At 33.7% G+C, this 19000-nt stretch overlaps 1 protein-coding gene across 4 annotated transcripts in view; it reads right to left on the bottom strand.

Moving 5' to 3' along the window:
* Window positions 1-19000, bottom strand: part of LOC149533950 (MADS-box transcription factor 23-like) — a 201091-nt gene that overhangs the window by 114997 nt on the left and 67094 nt on the right. For 2 of the 4 annotated variants that reach the window (XM_089807401.1, XM_089807402.1), the window contains exon 3: window positions 16597-16669. The exons of the other annotated variants lie outside the window; for them this stretch is intronic. In XM_089807401.1, coding sequence (XP_089663527.1) covers window positions 16597-16669 — 73 coding nt within the window. The remainder of the gene's footprint in view (window positions 1-16596; window positions 16670-19000) is intronic. 4 annotated transcript variants of the gene reach the window in all.

Here is a 19000-nt window from a genome sequence, read left to right as displayed (position 1 = left end):
AACCTCCCATTCTCCCCCAGCCATTACTAGCAATGAATGAAAATGCAGAGGATCATGATATGTCCACAGAAGTTCGACGATGGAGAAGGCTCAGGGCCAATTATGGATACTTTGATTATGTTAAGAATGAGCCAAGGGAGAGGATAGCTAGTGATTGGAGAATTCATGCCAGAATCGGGAATTTCATGGTTGTTGGGAACCAACAATAGCTTAGTTGGGGGGAATGATGGACCTCCAAAAGATCATCTTTCTAAGTACTTTTTATCTTACTTTCAAACAATTATCTTGCAAATACTCATGACTTTATGGATTCAAGCATATCAACTTATGGCTTTTTATGTATATGTTATATGTGTGTGTGTGTGTGTGTGAGAACATGAAGTAGAGATAGGGATAGTTTAAAGATGCTATATTTTCTTGAATTCATGGACAGAAATGGTATAATGAAGTAGTATTATATACTAATATATGTTTCCCCATCTATGCTATGTTTTTGATAGTTTTCTTCCTGTGACCATAGGATTTGCAATAGTGGTAATTTGAACGTTTTACCTTTCCTCTAATATTGATGATGAAAACAAACATATGTATATGGAGGTTGTGTACACATTGATTATTTTGCAAGTGTTTGTTGTGGGTATTCAATGATCAACATTTTAGCGCTAAAGAAGTCAAAGCCAGCCGTGAATTGCTAAACTTTCACAAGCAGAGCAAATCATTTATTGCTTTTTGTTGTTGCAATGCACGAATGTAGCTTCCACAACTTGCTATACTCCTGGAGGTTTATTTATGGCTAATGTTTTTTCTGTTTAAAACTTTACGAGTCTTTAATTGATCCTCATTAATGACGTGATCTTAGATTTAGGAAGTAGTTATGGTTTCCTTTAAAATAACGACTGTTGTGACTTTTAAGGCAGCCAAGGAAATAGAAGAAGTTGATTTTTATAGCAGCAAAGTGTGATATTGATTTTCAACCAAGTCTAATCTTTCACCATGAATGAATAGAATATATAGTTCAAGTTTATCTCTTTTATCTTGATTGTATTTTCTATTCACTCATCCAAGGATGCCCACTTGGTGAGTGAACTGTTCTGTTAGAATAGATTTCATTTCTTTGTTGTTTCTAAGTAAGGTAGAACTTTGTTGCTCCCGCAGCCATTGACAACAGAATCGATGAATTATTCCTATAGCATATGTACATAATTAGGTTTACAATTTGCAGCATTATCTTAATCTTTAAGTTAACATTTTAGTTTCTAGCATTGGTTTCCTTCAGCATTGCCTCTATTTTAGTTGTAATGGCTTTAAAAAATAATTAGAGCATGTACTTTGTAGTCACCATTTCAAGATTATGCTTCAGGAATGATAAATCAAATGAAGTCAGTGTACTAATTTAAGTAAAACACATGATGTGGTCACTGTAAAAGGATATCCAATCGATATCCAATCCTTTATTACTAAGGTATTAAACTGACCAATCATTTTTGGCGTCATTCTCGGGGATGGTGTCAATCTAGTTCGACCCTGAAGTCATTATGCCAGTTTAAATTCTGCATTATTTTGCATGCATAGAAGAAGAGACCTCCTTGGGAGATATCTTCCTCGTAATAATCAAGAAGATATTTTAAATCTTGAGCCTGAAGAACCTCACAGCAAGAACGAAGAAGAACCTTTTGTAAATCCATTTATTGCTGCTCAAGAACGAATACCCTCATCCTTTGAAGAATACTTTTACTTGAATGATCATTTTGCTGAACCAAAATATCAAGATAATCCACTTGCCCTTGTTATCTATCAAACACCACCACCAGGTCCTCCTCCAAGAATGGCTCAGCCACAACCTACATTTCCTTTTCCTATCCCTCGGCAAGGTAATCAAAATCTAAAAAACATACCTTCTATTGCACTTCCAAAGTTCTATAGCCTAATTACCGAAGACCCTGAAACCTTTCTCTTCGAGTTTGACCAGCTTCGCAAACCACAAGCTGAAGTTGTTTCTGTCCACCCTACAGGAAGTTGCTCTGAGATGGTTCATGGCATCGGTTGCCAACGTGGTAACAGATTCGCCTGCAATGAGCAATTTGTTTCTTACGAAGTATAAAGAATACTCCAGGGGTGGAGATTTAAAAGGGGGTGACATTTTCAAAATGTCCCAAAAAGAAGATGAAACCTTGTAAGACTATGTCTCACAGCTCATGTTCAACCTGTAGCACAACACACAACACCAACTGAACGAGGAATCAAAGAAACAAATTTTTCTGAAGGGTGTAAATGATGGAAGTATTGAAGCTCTATATCTTATGGCAGGAGGAGATATCACTCAAAAAAATTGGATTGATATATATATTATATGTCTTAATTATTCCAAGGTCACTGTAAAGAAAGGTAATGGACTTAGAGACTTACCACATAAGTCTAATGGCAGTTCAGGAGTATCAAAGCTGGAGCTGTCCAATTTGTTGTCAGATTTCAAACAAGAAATCATTAATGATGTTGCCACTCAGCTGGATACCATGCAGGCAAGAAGGAAGGAAGATGAAGTTGATGCCATGTTAGTTGAATATTGTCCACATTGCAGGGACAAAAAAAGAAACTGCAGATGCAAGTCTATTGCAAGTCTGGACTCATAACCAATGCCTACTGAGTTTCAAGCCATTGATGATAATAGAGAAGTGCTCTACATTTGTTAGTAAAGGCCATGGGCTCAAAGACAAGGTATACAACAAGATCTTCTTCAAAATTATAATAGTAACAATGAATGGCTAAATTCTCAAAATACTGGTTTTAGTGGGCATAATAATTGGCAACAACCCCGACAAGGAATATGTTGTCTTTTATCTTAGTTGGGATATGTTGTCACTCAGTTCATACTAGAGTACTCATCAACCGAAGAACTGCTTGGCTCAAACAGAAATGTGAACAAGTCCAATATACATCACTAGGCCTTTACTGTATGGCTCCATTGCACTGATGACCAACCAACTCTGCCTAGGAAATGACTAAGTGTTTAACGCTAATTGGCAACATAGCTTAGAGATCAACAATCTCCACCTTTGACACTAGTAGAAAGAATACTTTGTCACAACTTTGTTGACCCTATGGCAAGACATATTGTCAATTAGTGCCAAAACACTTAGTCATCTTGGGAAGTAAATATAGCCTGAGTTACTAAACAAGAGAGTTTTAACTGAGCTCATGTATGAACCGAGCTAACAATGTCAACCAAGCTCTAGTATAAACGGAGTTAGTTTGGCATTCCAGTTTCAGAATGAGAACTGAGAAGGAAGAGTGGTCTGATCCAAGCTAGTTAAGTTTACCGAGTGCTCTATGTGAACTAACCATCTAGAGTCAACCAAGTGCCAGAGACGACCGAGTTGACAGTGTTCCTAGGTGTCTTCATATCACCCAAGTAAGCTATTGGACCTGAGTATTGGCATTGAGCTGACTTGGTAATTGTTTTTTTGGAACTACTGAATTGCTATTATAGCTGACCTAAAGCCAAGTTACTATTTGGATCGATATATAAGGAAGATGCTTTATTTCATCTAAACATATATGGAGTTGTATTTATTATCACAAGTCAATGGAAGAGAGCAGATTGATTAGAAGGCTATTAAGAAGAACAAAGGCAAAGTAGAGACTCATCTATCACAATCAGGTGATCAATATATTATTCAAAGGATCTTCATCAGCACAAAAAGTTGCATAATAGAGATCAACCATCATTCATCCTAACAGGTGCATCAATCTCAAATCCTTTAACAAGGTGGACCTAACAATCCTTGTAGAATCTCTTAACCGAGTGCATACTTCATTGTATTGTATAAATCCTTTCATAAGGTGGATCTAACAATCCTACTTACTTTGGACTAAGTAGATCACCAAAAGTGATAAATTCAAAGCCTTAACGAGCCAACTTTATTACTGCAGTAGTGAAGGATTGTAGGTGTCATCCCCACCCCAGTTTTACCTTCTACTTGGCGGATTTACAGTCTACCAAATATTGTGTCAAAGTGTTATGGTATTGTTACTCTTATTACTTTAAGTTCTATTCATCCAAGTAGATTAGATAATCTAATAAAATGGGATTGAAAGGAAAGAAGATTTAAGTGGTTCTTGATTTACCCCCACCCCCCTCTGTCACTCAGTCATCATTACATTCCCAACAATCTTATCATTACACTCAAAATTACAAAATAGTACTTCCCCTTTGACTGTGACTCGATCTTTATAAAGACTTAACTATATACAACATATGTACATGACTTCTAACATACTTTACACTCAAAATTTGATGTCATACCTTACTCTGTGTATCTTCAATCTAAGTTCATCTATTTTTACTTCAATCTATTGCCCTCTTCACTAATCTATTTGTATTTCCCCCTTATTTTAGTCACTTATGTCTATTGGGGAGCTGGGTCAAATTATACTTGTCCAAAAATGTTTTACTTATCTGGAGGATCATATCTAGAGCATTGTCCCACCTGGATCTAACTGATTCCAAAACATGAATTTTTACTTCTTGCTTGGCAGCTAGAACAATCATAATGTCAATAATGGAGAGATGAGGGTCTCTTTGTACTAAATCTTTTACAGCTTTTAGTTTCTTCTATATGAACTCCAAATGAGGTAGGAGAATTGATTGTATAGAAAGCAATTTTGCACTTATTTGACCATCTTTAGAAAAAAAAATTGGCTCAACTCCCTTGAGTATAAGTCAATCTGTGAAAGTGAATAGAGTTGGAAATTGCATCCATGCTGAAGGAAAGTCCTGATGACTTCAACTCTGCTTGAAATTTATCAACCAATTATTGATTGTCTAGTGTAAAGAATTCTACATCGCATAGCTTTGTGTATAAAGAATAAACATTCAGTAGAACTCCTAAGTTATTTACAAGATTAGAAATTTTAAACTATATTATTCCTATGTCTATTGAAACTTTCTCCAAAACTTTGTTCCAAAATTTCTTCTAAAACCATTTCATCAATTTTCGTTGACCTCTATATCCTCATTATCAACTTTTTCAACAATGTGAATTAACTAATTTATTATAGGTTCATCATCGTGAATATCCTAAATATCAAAGGCATCAACAAAAATATTCTTTATCTCATATAGTACTGATGTAATGCAAGGCAGGAGAATCCCCAAAGTTGACATCCTAGCCCCCAACAAATAACTACATAGCGTAAATATCACACAAGATATACAATCTGATACCAAATTCAACTCTTTATTCATCAAATAATCGATTACATGCAATGTGTCAGCCTATAAGGCCTTCCCAGTTACGGCCAAATACAATAACAATTACAATAATAGTTCTACAAGATCCCTTAGGATCTAAACTCAAACACCAGCTAGTTCAGATCTACACTTTGGTAGAAACCTCCAAGGAAGATTTAAGCTTGCGCTCGCAAGCCCACCAAGCAATCTCCTTGTTTCTCAAACCGTAGCTACTAGCCTTTCTCAAAGTTTATTCCTCTTCCACATCCTCTTCTCCAAGCTGGATGATTCTTATAAAAGACTCCACAAGAGCCCATACTTATATCCAACTAAGCCACAAGTTGGCCTGGTAAGTTACAAAATAAATTAACCCTTGCATTAAATACATGTTGATCCACAAGTCGGCCTCCAACAACTATTAAACACCCAATGCCTTAAAAGGCTTACAACACTTATTACATACATCAGTAGTAATTAACCAAGACCAAAAAGGGTCAACACAAACTCTAACGATCGATCCACATAACGATCTCAATCCTCATGCAATAAATACACCAAATCATCCGAACAAATCCACAAGAACTCTATCCTGCAAGACACACTATTAAGCATCGGCAAAACCACACGCATCGTCGAGCTCGCACAATCATTACAAAGCAACATGGCCTATACTGAACAACAATATATGACGAGCAACTTCGATAACCGAGCCCCTCAACGACCAAGCACCTTGAAAAACACTACACCTAATAACAATCGTGCCCCACTCCTTTGGTGACCAAGGCCACAACTCCAAGCCAAAATCCATCCAACATGAAGGGTTGCCAACTACCCTAGGATACTCTTACATCAAGTAAATGTTTTAGTTGATGTTTCATGATATTCAAAATATTGTTGTTCTCTTTTCATCTCTTCTTGCTTTCACTTCCTCTTAAAGAGATCTTGCAAACTTTGTATTTGCTTAAACGTAATAGTTTCAAGATCATATTTGAGAAGCACTATTACCTCATCTAATGTAATAGGTTTACTAGGAGACGTCGCCTTCTTCAATGTCTTCATCTTAAGAGAGCTACAACTAGGCAATGTTAACTACAATGTTGAGACATCAAATGATCAATCTTTCTTCACCCTTCATGTGACTATTGTCAATTGCTATTGAAATTATCTCAAATTGAGTAACAATGACCTATTGTTGACGTCTGTCATCATTTTTGCCTTCTACTTGTGTAGGTAGATCTACACTCAGCAATTGTATTAATGCTTGAATGGTCTCTTGTTCTATAGGCTCATTTAAATCCCTGATCCTTATTTGCACAAACTCATTTGTTTCCTCGACATGACGTCCTTAGGTAGACAAAGCAGATTGATCTGCTTGCACTTGTATGTTTTATTCTTCTTTTTTTGCATTAATAACAATTGTGGCCTCGGCAAAGGGATTTTGAATAATAATCATTGGGGTACATTCCTTTAACTTCATCTCAACTGTGAAAGTAGGAATTGTGGAACTGTCTAATATTGTACTCACAGTTCACACACTCTCTACCTTTAAATAATCTTTAGTTTGAATGAGAACAGAATTGGTGCATAGGAGAAGTAAGTTAGAAGTTGTTTGATTCATTCCTTCATTGTTAAGCTCTTCTTCTGTCAAAACATCGACATTTAGCTGAGTATCTTCTTGATGCAGGAGCATCCAAAGGCATAAGGGCAATCCTGTATCATCCAAAAAAATGTACTTAGACTTAGTTTTTGTTTCATGTGTTTTCATTTCTGGATACCCATTTGGGTCAAATAAAGGTTTCAACTCTCACAGTTCCACTATTAGTGTTCTGGGTTAGAGTTTTTAATCACCTTAGGATACGTGTAAATGCCACAAAAATAGGAGTACGTAATTGAGCCATCATTTTGGTGAACTAGAAGGTGTAAATTGGCTAGATGAATGTAATTGTAATTTAGAGCATTCCAAAAAAAGAATCAGATCAAAAGGCCCCACGGTTTGAAAGTTATTGCAATTTTCCGATTTCTGGAGACCTCTTAAGAATGCTTCAAAGTCAGGTTAGGAGCATTAAATGACCTCGAAAAGGGCCAAAAAATGGTAGACGAGAGAAGCTTGTCCAAAGGGCTATAGAGTGCTTCGAGAGCTTTCCGAAAATGTAAAGAGTTCGCCAATCGGAGCTATGGTTCAAAAGTTATGCCTCCCAGAAGTTTGGTTACCGTTTCTGGATTCTTCTAATTTTTGTGCCGACTTCTAATGCGACTTCTAGAGCCTTCTATTTGGTCGGTGGATGCCAACTAGCACTTTCTAGAATGTATTCCTAATCCTTGACCCTCCGAGGTCTATTTAAGAACATTTTCGGCATTGTAAAAGGCAGTTCGGAGAGGAGTTTGAGAGAAGGTACTGGGAGAAGAAATTATCTCCAATTTTATGCTATTGTAAGCCCATAGGGCTTGTTTTGAAGTCTACTTTCTCTGCACTAAGTGTACTAGCATATTTTTACAGTTAATAAAATTTTCCCTTTCATGTTGTGTCCATTCTGTGCTTGGGTTGTGTCCCCATCACTTCTTGCATGTCCTCAATGGGGACAATATCATGTTGTTCATTCTCCTCAACTTTCTTCCTTATTGCCTCTTCCAACTTTTCGGGCCTATGAAAATCTTCTTTGTTATAAAGCTCAATTTGGCCTGATGTGCCTTCATCCTTATTTCTGTCTTTCTCTATAATAATCCAAAATTCACTTTCCAAATTAGAGTGCTTTGTTGAACAACTTCTTCAATTTTATTTTTTAATATAGAAAATACTATATATTTGGGAATGCATCTGTTCCTATATTGTTATATAAACATTGTTCTTTACTTGGGTATCAAAATAAGCATCACAAGCGCTAGAGTCCCTTCTATTATTTGTCTTTTTGTTGCTATTGAGATCTCCCAACATTCATTGACTTTATTGTACAGTTACTCAGGTATGAGATTTCCAATTTCTAATAGGGTCATCTTTAAAGTCGCCATCATTTTTAAAATAGGTTCTTCTATCTTTACTTTATCACTGTTAGTCAATTTCTCATACTTAATGAATTTGAATCCTGACAAACTTGCAATACTTTTGAATTTCTGACAAATTTAGTCCACATTAGTTGGATGCTTGTGCACAACCACCTAAATTGGCTAACATCATCAAAGTCAGTCTTTACTTCATCATTTTCATTTTTTTGCAAGACTAGTCTCCTCCTTGGCTACTTACTACATTGACTTGGCTCAATCCTTGCTTATATTTGCTTTCTTTTTCCTGACCTTGCCCCTTTTGCTTCTTTATTCTTCTTTGGTGGTTCATACAAAGTTGTAGTTGTAGCGGTCCTTGTTCTTGGTCTAATGCTAGGAGGAGTAGGCTTCTTCAAGCTATCCTTAATAGTGAGCTCAGCAATAGTAATGTGCTTTTATTTCTTTGCCTTTTGCCCAGCTACTATTATCTCCTTACCCTTCTTTCTTGCAACTTCTTTTTCATCTCCACTTTCTCCTTCATCATCAAATTGGTCCTCACCTTGACCTTGTCTTATCTATAGTGGTGCATTATGCTCTTCACCTTGACCTAAAGTATTCTCAAGATTCTTCATTACTTTCTTCTTTTCCCTTTCCCAAGTAGCACTTTTCAAACCAATAGTAATATGTTTCTTGGCTTCTTGATAGTTACCAAATGTTTTGGCTTTCTAATCTACATTTTATGCCAGTAATGTTGTAATGGTTGTAGATATTTTATCAATATTTACCTCATAGGGTAATGGTCTCAACCATACCCTAGGTATTTCAGCTTGTACATAGGTATAATAAGTGTCAACAAGAAAACAATCATCATCATAATACTGCTCAACTAGATATACAGGAATTTTACTTCGCTTCCTTAAATTTTGCTTGAATTCATCAAAATAACTACTCCTTACATTATCAAAATTTCCTCCTAGTTCATGAACAAAATCATATATCTTTTGTGTGATACATCGGTCTTGGCTCTAGACAATATTTTCAAAAGTACAAAAAGTATTTTGAACATAAAACAACATGCACATTAGGAGTGATCCAAGCTTACATGAGGTATTTTTAGCCTTCCTAATTGCTCCAAGATTCTCCGCTAACTAGATCAATTGTAGCTCCACAAGGTCATAACTGTCATCCTTGTTTACAATTTTATCTCTAAATACTTATGCTATGCATGGCGCACTATTTAGTCAACTTGAATAATAAAATTTGTGCACAATTATACAAATTGCAAATTAATTAACAGGACCAATTACTCGGCCATTTCACTTGGCCTTTGTATGTTCTTCAATATGGTTCCTAGCTTGGGATCGCGTAGTTTTCACCCAATCTAGGGTAGGATACCGTGTGACTCGATGGATGATCTCCTTGGTAATCTTTATCGATTTTTTCTCCAACCGTAAATGCGTGTCATGAGTCTAGCTCAAAGATATCTCTACCCATTCAATTTTGAAATCAAGAGGAAAATCTAGGGCACAGAATAACCCTTTGTCAATGACAATTTTGTACTCAACCTTCAATACTTTGTTTTCACACAACTTGTTGTAAGCCTCCCTCAACTGATAATCTCCAATTTCATTGATTTTGCATGTAAAGGATGACCTTACATCATCAATCATAAGTACCTTTTGTGGAATCAATGATAGGGCACCTGACGAATCTCCCTTCAATGCAATCTCCAATATAGCATGGAATTTTGGAGGTGGATAGGCTTCATTACTCACCAACTGAACATTCTTCATCTCTTTTCCTACCTTCTTCATTTCAATGGATGTGCTTACTGTCATGTCTTTACATTAGGGTTTGAAAAAACAAATTCTGAGTATCTAAATAATAACTATACCTTTAGCACTTCACTAAACTAGCTAACGGCACACTGGTAGATCATCACAATTCTTCACACAACTTGCTATTATCAATTACCTTGAATTGCTTACTAAACTCTCTGATTGTTGAGTGAGTCAAATAAACTACAACATCCGCTGTATATCCTCAAATGATCAACAGAGGTTTACAATAAATGCTCTATACAAGGATAGGTGCATTACAACTGGGCCAATCATTGTATAAGAACTTGATTAAATTCACAGCTCAGTCCCACTTAACTATAGACCGTCACTATTAACATCATTACTGATGCATTAGTCATGTAAATGATTTTTCTTTTTATTCTATCCTCAATACTGTCCTAATGCATCTTATCTTATGCAAATATGAACTTTAATACATCTTATGTTAGGAACTGGTGTATGTTGTAACATTCAAATATATAGTTCCTTACCTACCTTCTTAGTTTAGTTTGAAGTAGTGTGATCACCTGATCCATTGGATTGGGTGACCTCAAATTCACCCATTCCACTAGCACCAACTTCTACCTTCTTTCTCTAGGTTTAATTCATCTCATTCCTTGTTTGATCCATATCAACCTTGTTTTTTTCTGTTTTTTGAGTTCATTGCTTGGTGCTAGTGCTCGAATCCTGTAATTCTTTCTTAGAGTCCAATCTTATGACAACTAAAACAAACCAAACTTTCATTCAACCAACTTTTATATTTGCCTCTAAAATGTGTCCTAATCTAGTTTTTGGCAATATGACCATATTCACCAACATGTTAAAAATTGTACCATGTGTTGTAATCCTAATTTTAGGAGTTACTTTGCTTGGGTGCATTTGTTTTCCTTGTAGTTGTCCAATTGGATTTTGCCTTGGATCTGCATTCTTAAGCTCTATGCCCATGCTTCTGATAGTTGTTGCAATGATCTTCAAATTTCAGTGCAACTAGTGTACTACTAGCCTTTGACCTACGTTCATGTCCTTGGTATTCTTGTTTCTTACAGTTAAAATAGTATCCATTGAACTATTTGCTTACCATTCTTTCTTCTATAGATATTTTTTCTGTGTTCTAGTTTCCCACAATGATGACATGTAGGTTTGTGGTGTTTTGGCTTTGCATTCCTATATTCTCCACTCTTTGATGATTTTCCTTCCTCAAATAGGTGTTGGCATAACCTATACTAGATGTGTCATGGGATCTTCTTTGTGATCTCATCAACTCTTCATAATATCTCACAATTTCTTTAGGTTTGTTTAATCTTTCAATAAATTATTTTTAATGTTTCAATTCATTCTTCAACTGCTCATTCCCAGATCTCAGATTAGCAATCTCCACATCCTTTCTACTGAACTCTTGAGTTGTAAGGAGCAATTTGTTCGCCATATCAAACTAATTTTGAGTAAGCCTTTGCACTTCATTGTTCTTGTCATCAAGTCTTGTAGATATATGATTTTTATCCTCTTCAACTTTCTTTTTTTGCTCAGTCACTTCACACAATATTACTAATTAGATTTCATGTTCTCTCTTTAGTGCCCTTACCTCTTCATTCAGTATGTTGTTTCTTTCCAATAGGTCTGCTATTGCTGCATCACTTTCACTGTAATTGTCATTGTAAAGTAGTTCTTCAATTTCTTCTTCTTGATATAGAGTGTCATTTTGTCGGATAGCCAATTCATTTATTCTCTTCAAGGATTTCTTGAACTCCTCTCTTGGTGCTTCAAACTACTTTAGTATGATTTATTTATCAAGCTTTTGATTCTCAATAATCTCTCCCAACTTATAACCCTCCATCTCCAAGATCTCAACTCTCAAATTGCTAGATTTATTCTAAAAGAACAAAGCTCTAATACCAATTGTTGAAAGCCTATTAGGAAAGTAAGATACTAAGAAGGGGTGGGTGAATCAAGATCTACAAAAAAAATTAACTTTTTGAAACATTTATAGCAAATCAAATGTATTCACCTTTAACCCATCTCATATCTAGATCATAAAGCATACAACTATAAACTGTAATGTTGAAACAGATCTAAGTGTGCATCACATCCATAAACATGAAGGTAAATATAAACATATAACACACAAATTTTGGTTATCAAGAAACCCTCCAAGGTGAAGGTGAAACTGGGGTGGGGATGACACCCACAATTCTTCAATACTAATACAATAAAGTGTGCTTGTTAAGGCTACAATGTTTGATTACTTCTGGTGATCTACCCTTTGAAGGGTTTGCCCTGGTATGAGCTTAAAGGACTTATTTAGTCTACCTTGATTAAAAGAATATTAAACTTACACTAATTAAGCACTCTATTAGGACATTTATATAAGCTTGTTAGGACCACTCTATTAAGAGATTTACCTTGATTCACTTGCTAGAATGTATCAATACCTAATCCTTCAGTTAGCACGCTTATGCTAGATTACAGATCTCCTCTTTACAATTACATTTGATCTCCTATTTGATAAACTTTGTTTTGTCCTTCACTGCTCCGCTCGATTACTTTATCTCGTCTCTTTGCTTCTAACATTCGAATATAGCTTCCTTCGCTATCTCTTTGTCTCTCCTCGCATCTCACTTGATTTAGGGTTTGGGCCCTCATTAAATAACCAACTGATAAACCTTCTAGATCAAGACCAACGATCTAGATTCATCCCTTTTATCATTTACCCATTCCCTTTTTTTGGATTGGATTCATCCAAGTCAATTATCTCATTCCTACTACCGTAGGCATCTACCAAAACATCTTCAAAATAATTATTTGACCTATCAATTTTTCCCCCTTCTTCAATACACAATGTAGATTGTTAATATTGTATTTGTGATGATGTGCCTTCATTATTTTGACCACCAACATTTCCAAAGTATGAAGTTAAGGAACTTTTATGTTTTGTTCATCTCTCTTGAGCTTTACCACACCTAGAAGTTTTACCCTTCATGTTTGACATCTCCAACAAAATAAAGTATGCAACAACAAAAAAAATACTTGTTGAATAAATAATAATAGGCTATAAGATTCACTAGCCCTATGCCCTATAATCTAGATGCTCGAGGTTTCCCTACTTAATAAGAACAAACTAAAATTGTTAACATATTGACATGAATTATATTATAACTATTCAAAAAGATGATCACGTAATTTTATATTATTAGTGAGTAGCACTAACACTCGTCAATGTAAAAATGATTGTTCCTAATCTGAAACTAGGCTATTGATCTGAATTGAGAGCTCTAAACCAGCCGAATTGTCTAAAAATAAACCTGGTCTTTGATTATATTTCTACCAATTCATATTTGAAAAATTCAATGAGAATTTTAAATGTTATACAAAGTAACTTGGCAATCTAACTTAATTCTATTATGTTTGACACAAATGCAAGGAAAATAAAACCTCAACAAACATATATGTTATAATATTCTAGGTAATTATAGACCATCCATTAGATTCAAATTGTAATAGAAATGGTGAAATCAATCCTCCCAAAACACTTAAGTATTGATGGGCAAATATGGCAATGAGCTAAAACACAGTTCTGATAAATACCAAACAAATCGGGTCCTCATGCAAATAGAACTCCTCATGGCTAATCGGCAAATATGGCCATTAATAAAAGGACACTTCAAAATTTAGGCAAAAATATTAAATGAATAACCAATATATTCAAAGCAATGCCAATATGACGAAACAAAAGAATAAATAGAAAAGATCATGCTACAAGATTGGGATAAGACAAAGAAACAGAAGCAAGCACAGAGAAGATCAAAAAGGCACAGGTTGTTCCCCAACAAAAGCAATTTAGAGTGAAGGAAATTCTAGATAAGTCAAGTAATCTACACGAGATCTATAAAGCCACCGACGATTAATAGGTAAAGCTTTAGCACAGGCTTGGCTTAATTATAAGAACGATTATGTTATTTTGTAGAAGAGAACTAGCAAAGGAAGGCCTAACTTGCTGCTATGATTTTATTGACGAAGTAGCACTACGATTGGAGATCATCAAGAGAGTATAGGTTATCAGTGGTGACATTATAATCTGGAATTGCTCAAAATATAGTTCCAAACAATTAGTGGATCACTATTTAGGTAGATAAATTTCACTCTTGAAAGCAGCAAGGCATGATAATGGAATACAATTTAAAGTGTAAAAAATTCTAGATAAGTCGACGTAATTTACACAATATCTCAAGATAACAAGGCTATCAAAGATTAATAGGTAAAGCTTAACCATCGAAACAAAAGCTTTGACTTATGTATACGAACGGCTATTTTATTCTGTAGAAACAAAAGCTACTTATGTATACGAACAGTTATTTTATTCTGAGAAGATAACTAGCAATAAGAAGACACAAGTTGCACATATAGAGGAAGTAGCACTATGATTGGATCATCAAGAGAGTATGATGCTTATCAGTGGTGACATTATAAACTTAAATTGTCCAAAATATTGTTATTAAATAAATTTCACTTGATAGTGGAATACAATCTCAAAAAGAGAAGTGTGTTAGTGGGTAATATTGATGGTTATCAATGATGACATTATAACCTGGACTAGTCCAAAATATAGTTGTCAAACGAATTTCCCTCTTCGACTGGAATACAATTTCAAAGACTGCAGTATGTCAGTGGGTAATATTGATGATTAATAATAACCTGGAATTGTTAAATTTTCCTCTTTGAAGGTGAAAGGGGTATTAATGGAATACAATCTCAATGTCCAGAGTGTCCTAAAGTGTGGGAAATATTCATGACGAGAAACTTAGTGAAAATCAATATATATCAGTGGATCAACTCCAAATTGAAGTAAATGTGCAAGCTGTGGAGCTTTAAACACAATTTTATACAATGTGAAAAGCGCAACCAGCCAAGAGGAAGGGAATTAAAAAATCCTATTTTCGTGAGAAAACAAGACGAAAGGCTAGTGTTATCTCAAGCAGTGCAAGGAGCTAAAACCCAATCAACAAACTCCCTCTAGATTTTGTTCATCGGAAACAACAGGAGGGCTTCAAAATCAAAAGAAAAGGTGACAGGATTAATGCAACGATTGTACTTTTTGCTAGTTACTAACATTGTCTGCAGAAGGTGCAACAGTTGAGGGTAATCTGAAAGGAGTGTCTAACCAAATTATCAAATTCATGAATCCATAGAGTGACAACCAACCAAAAATCAGGGTACAGTAGACTCGAGGTTCCGAACACGATAGGATTGACTAAGCTTGATACATCTAAATTTTTAATCATTCGAAACGATCATCTTTTCGAATTATCTAATTTATATGGCTATGAAGAGTTGCTTGCGAAAACATCAAGCCAGTTTATTTACCCAATTATATTTAAAAATTGAAATTATATGGTTATTTGGTCGCTGACCTAAGGATGGCAAACTAGAGTACCATTAAAATTCTACAAGAAACTTGGAGAGTCACCTACACAGAAGCGTGATATTAATGGCAATGTAGTTCACTACTAGTTCCGGTAGCTAGTAATCTACGGATGATTAATATTTTCTATAATTTTATATAAAGACGGTAAAATGATATTTGTTCAATGAAAATAAGTAAATAGTATTAAATTTTAGAAATTATAGTTCAGTATTGTTTCTGGAAAGAACAATATGTAATTGATTTATGAGAATAAAAAAATTATTTTGTTAAATATAAAAATATAAAATGTGAAAAAATTAAATATCTTTAATTTAAAATTATCTAAATCTAAAGACTTTAAAAGTAAAAAGCTACTTAAATAATCAAATATAATTCATAAAAAAATTGGTAAAAATGATATTTCATGCTAATCAACATTTTCAATCAAATTAAAAATTGCACCTTCAAGAACCTTAGAAGTGTTCGTTACTTGTTTTTTATGAAATTCCTATAATCTGAAATGAATTGATTAAGAAAAAAAGAAATCTTCAAAAAAAAAATTAAGTAATAGATTTAAAAGTTGATGCCCTTAACAAAACTACCTTATTATTTCACAAAAAAGTTCTGAAAGAAAAATTTATTTTTATTTTTATTTTATGATAAAAGGTCGAAGCCAAGATTAATTACTATTGTCTTGTAATCAATTATTATTATTTGTTAAACTAATGTAGCCTCCTACCTAAATGAAAAAGTTATTTTATTATTATATAATAATTTGAGAATATATTTTATATGATTAGAGATATAAATTTACATCAAAGATCCTATAAAAGAAACATGATCTTTTATTTGATATATTAGTATGCGCTATAAATTTACATCAAAGATATTATAAAAGAAACATGAACCCAAGACCTCTCGAATGAGAAGCTCACAAGTGGAAATAGCTATGGAGCCAGTTATTTAGATAACTTATCAAAGGGAGGCTTTTTTATCAAAGGGAGGCTTTTATCAAAGGGACCAAGTATAGAAATTCTCCTTGGTAAAGTTATCTAAATAACTGGCTGCATAGCCATTGTCCTTACAAGTCATTATTGTCCTGAAGGTTCTTGCCTCAAAATAAATGCATAAATATCAGTCAAAACATGTACCTCAATGTTTAGTTGTTCATTATTTAAAAATCCAGTAAAGCTTTCAGAATACTTCTTCAAGATCATCTTCATGCTTCAAAAAATAACAAATTCAAATTAATATAAACTTTTTAAAAATATATAATTGAAAACAATTTCAATCTAAATATTAAGAAATTAAATTATTTTTAAAATAAAAATTGAAAAATATGAAATCACTTTCTAAACTTTAATAAAATTAATAACAAGCTTTACATGTTTAATCTCTAAATAGTCTCATTAATCTTATAATAATGTTTGGTGATGTGCCCGCAGGGGTGTCTCTTACGATAGAAGTTAGCACAGCGAGAGCAGCATATGCACGATGATCGAGCAGCGTATGCGCGATGATCGAGGCTTTTTAGGGGTGTTGATGCTAGCAAGGATGAACGACAATGGCGACCGGAAGGCTTGCACAATAAGGAAAGGACAAACGTAGCAAAACAAAGGCATAAGATTGTCCATCGTCACTGATTCCCAAAAGGGAGATATGAGGAGGATTTGATAAGAGACATGGGTTAGAAGATCGTCAGCAAGGAGCGATAAGGAGCATTAAGGAGAAATTATATGAAGAGACAAGTGTTACAGGGGCGATATAAGAAGGGAAGGTATAGGGAGATATAAGAAGGGAAGGTATAAAGAGATGATATCAGTATGTAATACATCAATAAGTCGTCAATGCCTTGACAGTAACAATGTATTCAGCATGGCATGGGTGTTCCGCATATGATCTGACTGTCAAGCATTCACGGAAAAGAATAATATAACTAGTACTTGTTCCTCACGGGCTCAAGATTGTTGATCCATCATATTGATTACATGTTACATTTTATGCAATCAAATAATATTAGTAACTAATTTAAACCATCACTATCAAACAAAATCCACAAAATGACCCTAACAACAAAGTAAGACATGTCAAGATATAGAAGACTTCAATTATGCTATGAAAACCCTATAACTCATCCTCAACAATAGAGTGATGTCTCTCACTCATTTCCACTCATGGTTCTAGTTTGGTAATGGCTTTGGTTATAGTACATTTGCACTATAGGTTAGAGTTTGGTACTAGCTCTGGTTATGTGTGTTCAAACTCATGCTAGTTCACAATAGAATTTTTGGTGCCAACTATAAATAGTTCATGTAAACATAATTATGTTGTATAAGAAATGCAAATAAGATTACATTTCTATTAACAAATAGAGGATTAAGTGTAACTACTACAAACACTTAAATATATGGAATATAAAACCAGCTGGTTATCAATATATCTATTAATCATTTGGACTACTACAATTAAACAACAAATGTCCAAAATGGACCTCTATAAACAAGGAAGAAAAACATGTTTAAAAGCATTAACATTTACAAAGGGCAATAAGTTCAAATTGAACAACCATTTCTTTGAGGTTGTTGATACAAACAACATAAGCTAGATGAAGACCTTGGACAATGAAAAGATTCACATATAAACACGAAATCACCTCATAATTCTTTGTTTTTAGATTGCATTCCTTAACCAAACTTCAGGTAGATCAAAAATATTAGACAGATCGTAAAAAATGATCATATAAATTATTAGTCCCTGCCTATCTATAGGCAGGGTACTAATGTTTTTGGTTGTGGTCACCAATTAAATTTTATGAGCAAAGTCTACATATTGCTAAAGTTTACAATGATTTATTTTTAAATGAATTTTTAAACATTAATTCCTTATTTGTGATTGGCTGATCTCTATTTTTTAGAGGTAATATTCAATTTTCTCCAACAAAAATTCAAATATTTTTCTAACATTAATTGATGAATGCATTAATTACAACTTTATCTTTTTAACATTTGTGACAAGTGGATTAACTTTAAAAAAATAATCATTTTATCTTCCACCTCACAAATAAATGTCTAATCAATATTAATTATCAACATTAATTCCAAATCAATTGCACTTGTCACAAATTTATATTTTTAAATTTATTTTTTTCAATTTTTTTTTCTTTTTAATATTTTAAAACTTTATAATAAATTAATCAAAACAAATCTTAAGATATGAATAAAACATATTAATGGTTAATAACTTATTTTTATATATAAAACGATTATTATATCATATCACATGTAATATATACATAAATGATTTTATTATATATAATGTAAATATGATTTGTAATGATATTTTGAAAGTATTGAATATTTTAATAATATTTTTTAATACAATAAGACAACATAAAGAAGATCAAATATTTAAAATTGATTAGTTTGTAATTTTTAATGTATTTTACAAATAAAACCTCCATCTATTTTTTTTCTAGATAATTTTTACATTTTATTAAGTAGAAGTAAAGATTTACAATTTTTAGGTAATTCATGCCCGCCAAAGATCTGAACATCT

This window comes from Cupressus sempervirens, chromosome 10 (assembly GCF_028749045.1).
Source record: "Cupressus sempervirens isolate cs-2001-9-10 chromosome 10, ASM2874904v1, whole genome shotgun sequence".
NCBI lineage: Eukaryota > Viridiplantae > Streptophyta > Pinopsida > Cupressales > Cupressaceae > Cupressus > Cupressus sempervirens.
The sequence above is the reverse complement of the archived record's forward strand: the minus strand, read 5'-3'. Positions and strand labels throughout refer to the sequence as shown.